General features: G+C 36.3%; 4 protein-coding genes across 5 annotated transcripts; 2 read left to right on the plus strand and 2 right to left on the minus strand.

Annotated features, from left to right (window-relative positions):
• The first annotated feature begins 2751 nt into the window (after nt 1-2751).
• On the plus strand, nt 2752-3852 carry LOC116160451. 2 transcript variants are annotated; one of them, XM_031473641.1, is made up of 3 exons: nt 2752-3038; nt 3199-3351; nt 3451-3852. In XM_031473641.1, the coding sequence occupies exons 1-3, from the start codon at nt 2775-2777 to the stop codon at nt 3643-3645; spliced, it is 612 nt and encodes a 203-aa protein (XP_031329501.1). In that variant the 5' UTR covers nt 2752-2774; the 3' UTR covers nt 3646-3852. The 2 variants fall into 2 exon arrangements, with proteins under 2 accessions (XP_031329501.1, XP_031329503.1); XM_031473643.1 differs by having other exon boundaries at nt 3442-3519.
• A 1141-nt stretch (nt 3853-4993) lies between these two features.
• On the minus strand, nt 4994-6118 carry LOC116162731. Its single transcript, XM_031476423.1, has 3 exons — nt 5549-6118; nt 5341-5466; nt 4994-5266 (listed from the first exon to the last, which is right to left on the minus strand). The coding sequence occupies exons 1-3, from the start codon at nt 6116-6118 to the stop codon at nt 4994-4996; spliced, it is 969 nt and encodes a 322-aa protein (XP_031332283.1).
• Nucleotides 6119-7926: 1808 nt separating this feature from the next.
• LOC116160534 lies at nt 7927-9178 on the plus strand. The gene is made up of 3 exons (XM_031473751.1): nt 7927-8184; nt 8290-8503; nt 8602-9178. The coding sequence occupies exons 1-3, from the start codon at nt 8180-8182 to the stop codon at nt 9151-9153; spliced, it is 771 nt and encodes a 256-aa protein (XP_031329611.1). The 5' UTR covers nt 7927-8179; the 3' UTR covers nt 9154-9178.
• On the minus strand, nt 9136-13523 carry LOC116160533 (putative nuclease HARBI1). Its single transcript, XM_031473750.1, has 9 exons — nt 13166-13523; nt 12815-13108; nt 12558-12729; nt 12113-12306; nt 11913-12060; nt 11708-11852; nt 11516-11643; nt 9336-9504; nt 9136-9282 (listed from the first exon to the last, which is right to left on the minus strand). The coding sequence occupies exons 2-9, from the start codon at nt 12871-12873 to the stop codon at nt 9200-9202; spliced, it is 1098 nt and encodes a 365-aa protein (XP_031329610.1). The 5' UTR covers nt 12874-13108; nt 13166-13523; the 3' UTR covers nt 9136-9199.
• Nucleotides 13524-14346: the final 823 nt, after the last annotated feature.

The raw sequence follows: 14346 nt of genomic DNA on the forward strand, positions 1-14346 counted from the left end.
TTAAAAACAGTGCCATTGTTGGATGTATTTTTGTTTTACCCGTAATTACTAATGTTTAAGATATTTCAATTTAATCATACTTACACTATGCTTAGAATTAGGAAATGTAAGCAATTGTGGAAAAATTTGATGAAGATTGGCTTGCTCCATTAAATAAAATAAAACTCATACATGCACACGTTTTTATTTTAAAAAATATTTTACATAAATAGTAAATAAAGAACTAAGTACTTTAGTGAAAAAAGATGGATTAAATTTCAAATTATAGCATATATACGATTCATCAAATGAACTACTATATATACAATGAAATCGCATTCTTTAACATTTAAAATTCCCATCGTCATCTGCGCTTGACAATAGTATTTACAATTTTCTTTAAATGTGCTCCTCTTATAATTTTTAAATAATTTAAATCCCCATTTTCTAAAATTTATCGAGCACTTTTGGTCTGATCTGCAATTGGACATTTAATTTCTAATGTTTTTACAATACTACCGTTTTCAATAATAAGGCCATCTGGACTGCAACCAAACCAAGGTACAGCAGGATGGTATAACTAATCCACAAAAATGAACTTGTAGGCCTGTTGCAGTTTTATATGCTTCGATAGCACATTTTTCTTGCTGCAAACCATAACGCGTTGCATCGTTTCCTTTAAAATTAAAATTCCGAAATTTTTCAATTTTTTGTTTCCAGTTAGGTCTCTTGTTTTTAGTGTACGTGTACAACTCATACGCTCTGCTAGCCGTTATTCTTTTTTGCCGTTCTTCTATCCATAATTGACATTCCGATTGTGATGCTGTTAAAGTGCTAAGACGAATGCATTCCTCCAATGATAAACAAACATTCCTATAAATCCCAGTTTCAAACTTGCTTAGACAATAAATTGGAAGATTGTATATAAAGGGCTCCTGTAAGTTAACCTTTAATGCATCTTCCACAATGTATAACTAGTATTGTCATCTAAAGGAGTAACATTTGTATGAATTGAATTCTTTGTGTCACTTGTATATTCTTCAATCAAAGACGTACAATTTTCCTCAACCGTCTGCAACAACAGTTTCAGAATTTTCGGGTATTAAATATTGCAGTGAAGGACGTATTTCGAAATTATGTATATATGATTCGGAGCTTGTAACAGCTGTAATATCTTCAGAGGAATATTACACACTGTTTATGTTTTTAAATATCATTGTCACTATTTTATCAGTAACAGTCAAGTGTTTCTGGTAAATTAATTGATTTTGTTGCATTAAGTTAATCGCACCACATAAGTGCATACCGAGACACCTTAGATACCAAGTATTCAAATCAATTAATTTCCAAAAAAAATTGAATGACGTTAACTTACATGCATATTCAGTTAAATTTAGGCAATCTTTCAAAATTGGTCAAATACTGAAGCATCAGTGCATGCCTAGTTAATTACATTCAATTTTATTGAAAAGTAAAGGATGAAATCTGCGGCTAATGCATTGCATAAAAATATAATTATAATAATACCACTCAAACAGTTCATCCAGAATTCTTCTAAAACAGCATCTGAAACGGAAACTCAGGACAACAGGAAGTTGCCGTAACATGACAAAATTCTTGGACTGGAATAACGTCCACAGGTTTCGCACTTTTGGTAGCTCCCCAAGTTTGTTCCAGTTCGGTACACGATACTTCTTGCAGTTCTGTTTCTAATCTGACAAGATTTTTGTTGTTAGATGGCTCATTTCCAACTTCTCTTATTTACTTACCTATATAAATATAAAAGAACTGCCACTATAGTTTGCAACGACCACCAGCTCCAGCTTTGCATGAGCACTGGCATTGCCACAGGGATGGTTCTAATAAAAGATAATTATTTTCCAAGCTTAGTAATTAATAATTACCTCCATGTATATTTAATGTTATTTTATGTGGATGGTCTGTTAATTTCGAGGTCTGCAAGCACAGTGCTACAATCGCATCATTTTGTTTACCACATAATATTATGTGTTTAGCTTCTAACACTGCCTCGCCTTCCTTCAAAGGTCGAATGCCAACAGCCCAACACCCACATACGTTAATAAGTCACTAATACTGATAATGTGCATATTTCGAAAACGAAAGGTTTGTAAAATACAACTGATCTCTTATGTGATCCATAGCCTAATACTCTTATTAGGCCATGATGTGATCCATACACAAATGAATCAGTTGTCCTCAAACAAGCGGCCATACTTAAAAAGCACAGCGCCCTCTGTTGATGTGTGCTATTGCGAATTGTGTTTAGGCATAGTCTCCAGAATAGCAATGAAAATGTATCTAGATTGAGCTAAAAAACTTATGTGGTTAAAGAACACAAAAGGTTACTAGACATAAACCTTATTAGTTAGAAGAACTTACGTTAAACAAACACTGAAACACAACAGCACACACAATTATTACAAAAACTAAAAACAAATTAACAAACGCGTGCTTAGCAAAATTGGCGCAAAGAGAAAGCGAGGTTAGGTACTACTTGCAGTTTTCTACAACAGGCCTTAAAGCCGTCTTACACTATGCAATTTGTTGGGCAAGATATATTGCAAAATTTAAATTGCACAGTATCATACAAAAAATTGCACGAAAAGTTAAATTGCATGAAATAATTGCACCGAAAATAGAACAGGTGCTAATTTTTATTCAATTTTCAATGCAATTTGAAAATGCACATGCGCCAAACATCAGCTGTTTGAGAAAACGTGGGCGCGTTTGTTTTGTTTTGCGTTTAAGTGTTTAAAGTGTGTGAAAAACTGAAAATGTCGTGGACACATGAACAAATTGGAGCCCTTATAGATTTATATAAACTGCATCCATGTCTTTATGTGGTAAAAGACAAAAATTACCACAACAAGCATGCTAGAAACGCAGCCCTTCAGAACATTGTTGAGGATATTAAGCATATAATACCATCCACTACAGAAGCGGATATCCAAAAAAAATTTCATGGATTAAGGACGACGTACGCCAACGAAAGGAGAAAATATTTATCCAGTATACGTAGTGGAATGGGAGAAAATGAGGTAAGTCACCATTATGTGTACATGTCACGTAAAATGCTTAAAACACGTTCAACCCCGCTATATTTTATATTAACGTCTTTTTTGTACTATTTGTTTTAACTAATTGAAATTCCGTTTACCTTTCTTAACCAATTAACCGACACGCGAACCTATTAATCAGGTCTACCATCCGCCCTTGTGGTACTACGATAAAATGGATTTCCTAGATGATCACCTCGCCATAAGAAAATCTAACTCAAACTTCGTATTGCCCGAGGAAGCTAATGATGCGTCGCAGGAGGAAGATTTAGCGGAATCGTCAATGAATGAAACCGTAAGTTATTTTATTACGCTTGAAATATACCTACAATAGATTCATTATAAGTTTTATTTTTGTATATGCACCATTATTCTATACTTTTAGATTGTTTAGGAATATGAAATGGATGAACAAGGAGTATTAACGCCCCTATCCCCTGAGATGCAGTCAGAATCAAGGCCGTCAAGTAGTATTAGGAAGAGAGGTTTTCCAACTGATACCAGACCATCATCTGTAGGAAGTGGATCATCTTGCCCTCAAGATGATGTGGAGCCAGGACCTACTGGGCTGAAAAAAAACCATCTGTAGGACGTGCAACAGGAAAGAGGAAAAATACAGAAGACCCAGATTTAAAGGTACTAGAGGCTGTGTCTACAAGCCTCGGGGGGCTCTACAACGCTCTTAAAGTAGATAACCGAAGTGCCGAAGATATATTTGGAGAGTTTGTGAGTGCTCAACTGAAAAAAATTAAAGACGAGAACACAAAGCTGACTGTGCAGTATAATATTCACACATTGTTACATGAGGCATTATTCAAATAGTATATGTATTATAATATACATGAATATGATAGATGTATCGGTTGCAATTCTGTTTTAATACTTAAATTAGCCCAATTGACTTATTTGGCCAATCAACACGTCCTACATTATTAAAATATTCGCAAAACTTTTCCCTTGTGAGCAGAGCCTCTTTTCCCGCTCTCAATCCGCCTTGCCGAGGTATGTTTTCTAAGGCACATATTTCATTCGTTTCTGTGGCTATTTGGGTGTATCTCTTCGATTTTACAACCAAAAAATTATGCAATGTACAACATGCTAAGGTAAGTATTTCGGCCTTTTCGGGGCTTAAATTTATTGTGTTTTGCAAAATTCTAAACCTGTTTGTTAAGATTCCAAACACATTTTCAACTGTTCGTCTTGCCCTTGACAGTCTGTAATTAAATATTCGTTTTTCCACAGAAAGTCCCCTTAAAGGATATGGTTTCATTATTCTTTTGGATAGCGGGAATGCATCATCTGCCACAATAACAAACGGCACAGTTAGGTTAGTTCCTGGTAAATTGGAATCCTGTGGAAAGTTTAAGAGACCTCTCTCGATACCTTTCTTTAAACTACTTTCTCTGTATACTCCACCATCACTGATTCCCCCATTAACTCCAACATCTGCGTATAGAAACTTTAGTCGGGTCTAGTTTTGTGAAAATCGCAATGCAAGAAGCATTTCATGTAACAATTGAGTTAACACCGGTTCCCCCCTATTTCGACCCCGCCGAATCCGAATATGCCATTTGCCAACTCGAAATTTCAACCGGAAGTGAGATATTCAAGATGGCGTCCAAAATAGCGCCAAATTTAAGTGTTTTTTTTGCTTTTGGTCATATGTGTGCGATCCAAGTGTCTATCCCTAGGTTTTTTGGGGCGTAGAACACGATTAAATACTTAAAAATAAATTTGGTTAAGAAAATCACCATTAAAAAGTCATATTTTAACAAAATTTCACCAATATTAACCAAAAAAATCATTTTTTTATCGAAATGTGTAGAAAATTATGTGCTGTGTCTGAGGGGATTTAGAGCATGTTTAAATGCTCAAAATTATTTTAAACAAGTGTTAAAGGACTTTTATTTTCTGAATTCAATTGACATTAATACTCGTCATTCATCGTCATCGTCACCTGCCCCATTCAAGCACTTTGCTCTGCACTTACACAGTTTTGTGCAAGGGACCCAGGGCTCCTTCCTACACCCACACTGCTTTGTGTTACACAGTCCTTTGTAGCCACAAACACTAAACTCCGGGCATGACTTTGGGATAGATGGCAGAGTCATGAGAATAGGCACATATCGCCCGCCTTCCACCTTCCACCCACAATTTTTAGGGTCAGGTAGTTCGGGGAAGGCCACGTGGGAGTTTTTCCACACAAAAACCTAAATAAAATAAATTAATATGAAAATACCTGCGACAGTTAATGTACAAACGCCACTTAAAATATTAATTTTACCTGATAGTGGCACCGAAGGATATGCAAGCGCAGTGCGTCACTGGTAGGCGGCAAGAATTCCAGCACCTTTACAGCTCCAAAAAGAGAAACGCGCGCTGCATTTGACATTGTAATGTCTGGCCCAACCTAAAATAAAAGTGACATAATTGTAAAAAAATAAATATTTTAACAGCAAATAATTTGTGGTGAATAAGGGGACGCAACAAACCTTGTACAAAGCTTGCACCACGAATTGCTCGATATTGTCGAGTACATCGCTGGCCAGGTCAGAGGTAGCTCCAAGTCCACTAAGGAGTGCTGAATTTTCTTCTGTGTAATGTTTCCATGCGCCAGTTTTAGTTACTGATGCCAACTTTGATGTGGTATCACACCCAGTAACTGCATGGAAAGCCAGTAAATGTTTCATCTGGTTGGGTTTAAGCTTTTGACAAACTTCGTGAATAGGAATGTACTTTCTCTCACGGTAAGTCCCGCACATTATCCAACATTTCTTGCAAATCATTTGTTCAAAGTGGTAGATAAATAATAGTAATACATCGGTGTCCCTTACAGAAACAACAACAGACTCACAGTCGCTGTGGACGGCGTGGAGCACCATCCTTGCGTCAGCCTCTTCGTGGTTTGCAACGAAGTGCGTGAGGTCTCTTGCTTCGTTTGTTGACTGGACATGTGTAGCTTCTACAAAACCACCAGCCACAAGCACTTCTAAGCCGCCAAAGTCATGCTTCATAGCTTCTTCACTCAAGAAGCGCGTGAGGTCGGCCTTATTTTCTGACATGGCAAGGAAGCTTGTCCAATCTTTGGGCAGGGGAACTCCACCGTTCTTGATAACTCTCCGTACAGGGACAAAACCTTTCGACCTGTGTTTTCTTGTGCCGGCTTTGACAGAAAGATCACGATACCTATCAAACACGACGTGAACTTGGTGATTTTCTTAACCAAATTTATTTTTAAGTATTTAATCGTGTTCTACGCCCCAAAAAACCTAGGGATAGACACTTGGATCGCACACATATGACCAAAAGCAAAAAAACACTTAAATTTGGCGCTATTTTGGACGCCATCTTGAATATCTCACTTCCGGTTGAAATTTCGAGTTGGCAAATGGCATATTCGGATTCAACGGGGTCTAAATAGGGGAGAACCGGTGTTAACTCAATTGTTACATGAAATGCTTCTTGCATTGAAACGGAGAGCTTTTCTGAGATTTTAGCCCCGACTATTAACAGTCTTACATTACATTTAATCTTTAATTATTGTTACATTAAACTTACAATTTGTGCTGATGTTTCCTATAGAAAGAACACGTTCTTCATTTAAACCTGAAGCAATAGAGATCAATGTGTTTGAAGATGTGCTTTCGTTTTTCTTAATACATTCCAATTACAATTTTGTTCTGTAAAATCTTCAACATACCATTCGGCCACCGGCGAATACCTCGCTCATAAAGTCATAACGGAAGTGCAAAGCTAGCAAACTACATCAGACACATGCACAAGAAATTATTAATTTCAGTTTTGACAAATAAACTGGTTACCTAGTGATGCACACCATACCACTTCGATCATTTCAATTTATTCTGCTCGTTAATTTCTTAGTGCATATTTATATTGGTTGCATAATTTTAATTTCGATCGCGCAAAAAATGTTATAAGCACGTCGAACGTTAAGGGTTACCGTTCTCAGACAATAATTGGAGTCGTCGCTCCGCTCCTCCTCCAAACAATTGTCTTCGAACGGTAAAAATCCCTTACCGTTCTCCATACTTAATATACTATTAGATGATTATGGGATAGCTAGACAAAAGGCAAAGGTTGCTGAGAACACCAGCGACTTAAATACAGACACAGAAGACTGTAACAAACGAAAAAGGAAAAAAAAAATAATTTCCAGTAGTGAATCTGAAAGCAGCGACACAATGCTACCATCACCTCCAAAACTAAAAAATCCAAAACAGAAAGGTAGTAATTTCTTCTAAATTTTGCTACCCTACATTCTCCGTTTTTTCAGATCACTCAAGAAACAGTGAGATACTAAGAAAGGGCAATCAACAGCGAAAACGTCCAAATAACACAAGGAATGGGGAAAGTATCCAAATAGCACCAAAACCATATGAAAGTACAACAGGTAAACAATACTTAATTTGTGTTTTCTTCATACGTTTTGGAATTAAGTTATAGATCCTGAGGTCTCTATTGTTGAAAATGAAAATTACTTATACTCTGCATTTACTAAAGCTAGTAGCACAATACTGTGCGAGCCTTTATAATTATAATAGTAAGAACCACTGCTTTTAGGCGCTTGAAAATTGACGTGCTTGCCATCTATAGCGCCGAGACACATAGGAAAATTCCAAAGTTTCTCGAAACCGCTGGCCACGTTTTCCCACTCCAAAGTAGTTTGAGGCAACTATCAAAACGTTAGAATGAATTAAACCCAACATGAACCCATATTATACCTGTATATACTTTCTCAATAGGTTGTCTACTATAGCTTGACATACTTCCATGACAATAATGCTTATGGTACTTTCATGTATGCGTGTGGCATACATTAATGCTGGAATTCTGTACATATGCAATCGTTAAACCGTAAAACCGTACGCCCGTAGCTTATAAGTTGATCGTAAGCGAAATTTTACAAAACCTTAAAATTTGCAATTCTGTGCGCCGACTCGTAATGAAAAGCGTTACGAGTCGCCGTTACCGAGCCGTTCCGATCGCAACCAACTTCACTTCTATTGTTTTCATTGACAAGCCGGTAGTGTACACCATTTATCCCTTGGTTTCCTTGCCGTTTGGACAGTTTACTGAAGTAAAATTGAATATAGAGTAGCATTATGAGGTAAGATTTTATTATTGAAGATTACATTGTACATTTACAATGTTATTTCTTTGTTTAAAAAAAATTAATATCCTAACCTAAAAATGACAATTTACATTTTTTTAGCTTAGAAAACAAAAAGAGAAAGAGAACCAAGAACACAACAACTAATCAATATAATATTTACTTATATTACATGGAAAATGACTACCATATGCGATCCAATACAATCAACCCATCGCTAGATGTAAATTACATCGAAAATAAATGGGGTGAAATGTCAGAAAAGTTAAATTCTGATCCAGATGGGCCTCAGCTGACTGTAGCTGATTGGAAAAAGGTAAAAACGATATGATTTATACAGCAAACTTCAGCACAAGTTTTGTAGCATTATTTTAAATCTCTTCATCGCTTTTTTTAAATAACCATCTTTTTTAGCGTTTTACAGATTGGAAGTACTTTGTGAAAAACAAATATAGGAAATTAAATGAGCACCGTTTAAAGACTGGATCAGGTCCTCAAAGCAGTATAACACTAACAGACATGGAAGAACGGGCACTCTGTGTATGGGGAAAAGTGACCGTAACCGGTGCGTTGGGTGTTACAAACTTCGATGGAATTTTATTAGATTCAGATACCATGATAATACCTCTTGAGGAGGAAATTACTGAACCAATGCCGGTTGAAGATGATACACCAGTAATAGTACCACCTGAAATTGAACCGGCTGTTACACCCGTTCCACCGCAAAAACCTGGGACAAAAACTCTACCTCGGCAAAAGCCATTGTCGATTGTGACAGAAAGCTTATTGAATACAATGAACAAATCCGAAAAAAATATTGAAGAATTAGGTTCCATTGTAAAACAATTTTCCGAAGAGTACATAAAGTGTAAAAAGGAAAAAAACAAAAACGAGCTTCTTCGACTTAAATTTGAAGTGGCAAAATATAAATTTGAAAACCAAAACTTTAAATTTGATTTTGATTAATAGTCTTTTTTTTAACATAAATGTCTTGGAGTTTTTTTTTTGTATTTTATAATAATAAATTATTTCTTATATATCTAGCTCTTGTAGCCCTCCCTTCTTGCAGAACATCATTGTACTCCAAATTGCCTTCTAAAAACATTGTACATTTTATTTGAGGTAATGATGTACATGAAAACGTTTACCTATGCCAATCTCGTCTCTATATTCTATTTCTTCCTCCGGAAGAGGAATCCTTGCCCGGAGAGCAATATTGTGAAGAACACAGCAAGAATAAATGATGTTAGCTGCTCTACTCGGATGGTATAAAAGAACTCTGTGCCTTGACAAACATCTAAAACGTCCTTTTAATATTTTTTTTTTTTTTTTTTTATTGATTAAATTCCATAAGCAATCAGAATAATATTACATTCTATGAGCTTATTGTCTGTCATTATCAGGCGTGAGTAGAGGGACTCCCAGTGGAGTCAGTCCGCTATTTATCTACGAGATCTTTTGGCCATTTCTTCTTAAGGCGTCTGGGCGGAGGATCTTCTGCGAGAGGTGTCACGAGCTCGTTGGGGTGAACTTCCAATGTTGTTTGATGCTTCGCAGCATATTGATTGATTATCTCAGTCACGTAGGGAATGTTTAGGTCCGAGTGAAGAGTTTGGTTGGATACATACCAAGGAGCGGCTGTGATAATACGGAGAGTTTTTGATTGGAAGCGTTGAATAATATCAGTGCTAGATCGACTTGCACAGCCCCATAACTGACAACCGTAGGTCCAAATGGGCCGAATTATACACTTGTATATCAGTATTTTGTTGGCTAGTATTAACGACGACTTCCGTCCGATGAGCCAATATAGCTTTCTCAACTTTAGGTCCATTTCTTTGCGTTTTTTGATAATGTGAGTTTTCCACGTCAACCTGCTGTCTAGATGGAGTCCCAAGTATTTGACTTCCTTGGACTGAGGAATGGGTATATTATGGAGAGTGACAGCTGGGCAGATTTCGTGTCTGGTCGTAAATGTAATGTGTGTCGATTTACTTTCATTCACTTTGATTCTCCACTTAATTAGCCATTGTTCTATTTCGTTTAAGATGGGACTGTAAAGAAGCTGATGCTGCTAACGGGTCTTCATTACATGTAAGTATCGCTGTATCGTCAGCAAATGTGCCAATTTTCGTTTGTTCTGTTGTAGGTAGGTCGTAGGTGTATAGGAGGTATAGTATAGGCCCCAGTACACTACCTTGGGGCACACTTGCATTGATGTCTTTGATTTGGGATATTTCCTTGCCATGCTTAACTTGAAATGTTCTATGAGTAAGATATGAACTTATTAGTAAGTAATACTCGTGGGGAAGCGTTTTCTTAAGTTTGTAAAGTAATCCTCTATGCCACACTCTGTCAAAGGCCTGTCGTACATCCAGGAAGACAGCAGTACAAAAGTTTTTATTTTGAAAAGCAGTTTGAATTATATTCGTTAAACGGTGGCATTGTTGAATAGTTGAGTGCTGCTGTCTAAATCCAAATTGGTGGTTAGGCAGCCATGTCTCTTGCAACAGATTTTCATTAATACGTCGTAAGATTAATTTCTCAAGCAACTTTGACACCAGCGGCAGGAGGCTTATAGGACGATAGGAAGTGATTTCATTGGCAGGTTTTCCAGATTTAGGGATAAGGATTATCTGCGCAAATTTTAATTGCAGCGGCCAATAGGAGAGACTAAGGATTCTGTTAAAGAGTATTTGTAGGAAACGAATTCCGTGGTCAGGTAACTGTTTGAGAACTATTGCCGTTATCAGGTCGTGGCCTGGAGCTTTTTTGTCTTTTAACAATTTTATCTCCTGTACAATTTCCCGAGGGTTAATTTTACATATTGGCGGTGACAGCTGGAGTGGAGATTGTAGTTCTTCTTCAACTTCCTCGTCTATTTCATTAGAGTTTGGTTGGAAGACGCCTTCTAGGTAATGTGCAAATGCTTCTGCTTTTTCTTTGTCGGACCTCAACCATGAAGTTCCTTGATCGCGTATTGGAGGAATATGTGTGTTTGGTTTTTTTATGCCTTTAGTGGCTTTCCATATTGTATTGTCGGTGATAGTTAGTGATTTCAAGTATGCTTGGAATGTCTCGTTCCGAACAGCTTGTAATTTGTTTCGGAGTTTATTGTTAAGTTGATTGAATTTCCTCTTATCTTCAACACTGTGTGTGCGGTGCCATTGTGCCCTTGCTTTTCTTTTCTCCTTTACAATTTCCATGATTTCGTTAGGAATATTGGGGCTATGAATTTTAATGTTTTTTGGCTGGGGTGTAGCGGTCCAGCCCGCATTCTGTATCGTAGTTATGAAGTGGTTTGTAGCATATTCTGTCCTTTTAATATGCCGTTGGTTCTTTCAATAACATTTCGAGCCGTCTTGAATTGGTTATTAAAACGTTCTTCTGGGCTTCCTTGCTCAAAATTCGAAAAGGGAGTAAATAGCCATGGTTCAAGGGGGTATCCGCTATCACCTGTAAATTTGGTAAAAAAAATTGTTTTTTTTCTATTATAACATTGTTAAATATGTTTAAATACCAAGTAAATGCGTGGACTTATCTCCATTATCATACTCCCGCTTTAAATAAGTTTTAATATTACTCATTTGCCATATTGCAGAATCATGGACGGACCCAGGATATCTGGCATTGCAAGCAATAATTTTTGTGTTAGAATCCGAAATCTAATTTTACAAAATAAATAATTAATATTCATTTTCTATACGTCTTATCCTTTAACATACGAGCATAACATTTATTGAGTGTTTTCCTTTTCTGTTTATATAAACAAAAGGGGGATGGTGAACGTCATTCGTAGGTGGAGCAAGAATTTCAACATGAGTTCCATCTACAACTCCAAGAACACCACGTACATTCCACTTGTTGTAAAATCTGAATAAAGTTGAAGGTTTTATCTAAAATACTTATGTGCTTAATGTTTTACCCTTGTTTAATATTATTTTTTGTTTCGAAGTCAGTCGGAAATTGAACCCATTCTGGCAACAAATGTTGTGATATTAAAGATGTTATTTCGTGTATTATTCTTGAAACTGATGGCTGACTCAAAGAAATCCAACAGCTACTTCCTACAGGATTTTGAAATGAACCAGTGGCAACAAAGTTTAGTGTTGTTAGAACCTGTCGAATTTGGGTAATTATTGCACTGGCACCGGCACATAAGAAGGCGACAGCGGGCTATACCATTTTTTAAACAATGGCTATACGCAGACTGCAGAACCCACTCAGTGGCGCACAAATTAATAGAATATGAATAGTAAGGATGCGTCATCTTTCGCCTTCTTATGTATCTGTACCTGTAGGTACCAATTTGTAGTTATTACAGCATAGGTATTGAAAATGATATGTATAAAAATATACCTAGGTATTACCTTTAAATGAAGCGGAATACTTCCTGTGTTTTGGTAATGGGGGCCTATTTCCTCGATCAAACCCATTACACTTACTTTGTCCAAACGAAACATTTGTTTAAAGTCTTTCTCGCTTGTTTCAAAAACATTAAGCGAGTCCCTTAACTGTCTCTTCGTTATTCTCATGAAATTACTTAAAAATAATTGTACGCAAATTTTAATGTTATATGAAGTTTGTTTATGAAAATTGCGTTATGCTTTTAAATATTGATTCTTACCGATCATTATCTTCTTCGAGAAGAGCACCAATATGTAAATAGAAGCGCATATTATTCATTTTGATGCGCTCGGATAAGTTTAGGTCAGATAATCTGTCACCGTAAGAATTTACGACAAGCCGTAGGGACTTCCGAGAATTTGTAAGATCCGGGCGGACACAGAATTGCCTTTTTTAGTTCCGATCTTACGAGTGCCCGTAAACCCGCTTACGATCTCGGATATTTTACACAGAATTCCAACATTAATCTCTAAACGTATTTCCACTAGCCAAATACCGTAATGTTACTGCTAGTCTGCAAGTACAAATTAGCTATACAGTAATGAGAAAATTTTAGCTGATATTGGTTTACCTTTTGTCACTTGAAATACTTTGACGTAAATGAGTATCCTGCTTTTTTATAGTATCGTCAAGAAGGCTTAAAAGTTCCATAAATATTTGGTTATCCATTCTTAAAAAATTTTGTAAGCGTCTGGATCTTCATACTGTAATTCTTCTTTTAAAAGTGACAAAACTCCTCGACCCATATCTCTTCTATTTAGCCATTTTTCTTGCCACGTTTTTCTCTTTTTCTTTTTTTGTGTTTTTTGGACTACGCGTCTTTTTACAATTTTACCTATTATATATGAGGCGACGAATGCACCAAAAATTGCGATTGGTCTTTGCATATTTGTTGTTTATCAATAAATTACCTATAGGTACGTTTATAAATACACTTAATAGGTTAGGACTGTAGTATTGTTGATTCAAAATAATTATAAATGCGCAGAATCGCAGGTTATTTCTTGCACAGGAAATTGCATAGTTTAAAACAGTAGAGCGTCAATGAATTGCTAAATCCTTGCAATATATTTTGCACAAGAAATTGTACAATTTCTTGCGCAACAAATTGCATAGTGTAAGACGGCTTTACCACACTGCGGCGCTGCAAATTCCCACATAATTGTTATTAAAATAAAATGGATCTTGTAGGGTAGTATGTATAATACAGAATACTTATTGCATCATTTAATTTACGTTACCCTCAAAAATATGGATGCACATGCATTGAATAATTCGATTACACGTGAATGAATACTTTTGTGAAAAACGTGTATTTGAGGTCACATCTTTAGTTAATATTTCCGTAAAGTATGAACACAAAATCTACATTGTAAAACAATGGTAATTGAGAAAGTAAATTCGTGTAAAAGTAATGGTGTTGAATCTACGTTATTACCAAGGTTATTGCAAAACGTTTGCATCTCTTAAAGATTACAATTCGTGGTTACTTTAGAAAAAAGTGTGTATTAAGGAAGCGAATTTACGTTAAAGCAACAAGTCTGTGTCTGCGTTGTTGAAAAGCTTGAATAAAAGAACCACATTTACATTATCATTCCGCGAGTGTAATGATCTTGTGTCTTCTTGATAAAAAAAAGTTATACCAAGTGGCCACATTTACATTAATACCTTGACTCTGTGTGTACCTTTGAAAAATGTTAGCACCAAAGACCACGCTTACATGCACATATCAGTGCTGTTGTCACACTATGC

The sequence above is a fragment of the Photinus pyralis genome, unplaced genomic scaffold (assembly GCF_008802855.1).
Source record: "Photinus pyralis isolate 1611_PpyrPB1 unplaced genomic scaffold, Ppyr1.3 Ppyr1.4_LG1, whole genome shotgun sequence".
Taxonomy (NCBI): domain Eukaryota; kingdom Metazoa; phylum Arthropoda; class Insecta; order Coleoptera; family Lampyridae; genus Photinus; species Photinus pyralis.

What these genes read in the sequence shown, in the direction of transcription:
- LOC116160451 (XM_031473641.1), top strand. Translation starts at nt 2,775, where the DNA reads ATGTCGTGGACACATGAACAAATTGGAGCCCTTATAGATTTATATAAA. An exon ending in GTGGAATGGGAGAAAATGAG is followed by an intron (nt 3,039 to 3,198) that starts GTAAGTCACCAT and finishes CCTATTAATCAG; the next exon opens with GTCTACCATCCGCCCTTGTG. An exon ending in AATCGTCAATGAATGAAACC is followed by an intron (nt 3,352 to 3,450) that starts GTAAGTTATTTT and finishes TAGATTGTTTAG; the next exon opens with GAATATGAAATGGATGAACA.
- LOC116162731 (XM_031476423.1), bottom strand. Translation starts at nt 6,118, where the DNA reads ATGTCAGAAAATAAGGCCGACCTCACGCGCTTCTTGAGTGAAGAAGCT. An exon ending in TGGTGCAAGCTTTGTACAAG is followed by an intron (nt 5,467 to 5,548) that starts GTTTGTTGCGTC and finishes CTTTTATTTTAG; the next exon opens with GTTGGGCCAGACATTACAAT. An exon ending in TCCTTCGGTGCCACTATCAG is followed by an intron (nt 5,267 to 5,340) that starts GTAAAATTAATA and finishes TATTTTATTTAG; the next exon opens with GTTTTTGTGTGGAAAAACTC.
- LOC116160534 (XM_031473751.1), top strand. An exon ending in CTGTAGCTGATTGGAAAAAG is followed by an intron (nt 8,504 to 8,601) that starts GTAAAAACGATA and finishes CATCTTTTTTAG; the next exon opens with CGTTTTACAGATTGGAAGTA.
- LOC116160533 (XM_031473750.1), bottom strand. Translation starts at nt 12,873, where the DNA reads ATGAATAATATGCGCTTCTATTTACATATTGGTGCTCTTCTCGAAGAA. An exon ending in ACTCAATAAATGTTATGCTC is followed by an intron (nt 11,853 to 11,912) that starts GTATGTTAAAGG and finishes TTGTAAAATTAG; the next exon opens with ATTTCGGATTCTAACACAAA. An exon ending in TTATTGAAAGAACCAACGGC is followed by an intron (nt 9,505 to 11,515) that starts ATATTAAAAGGA and finishes AAAAAAAAAAAA; the next exon opens with ATATTAAAAGGACGTTTTAG.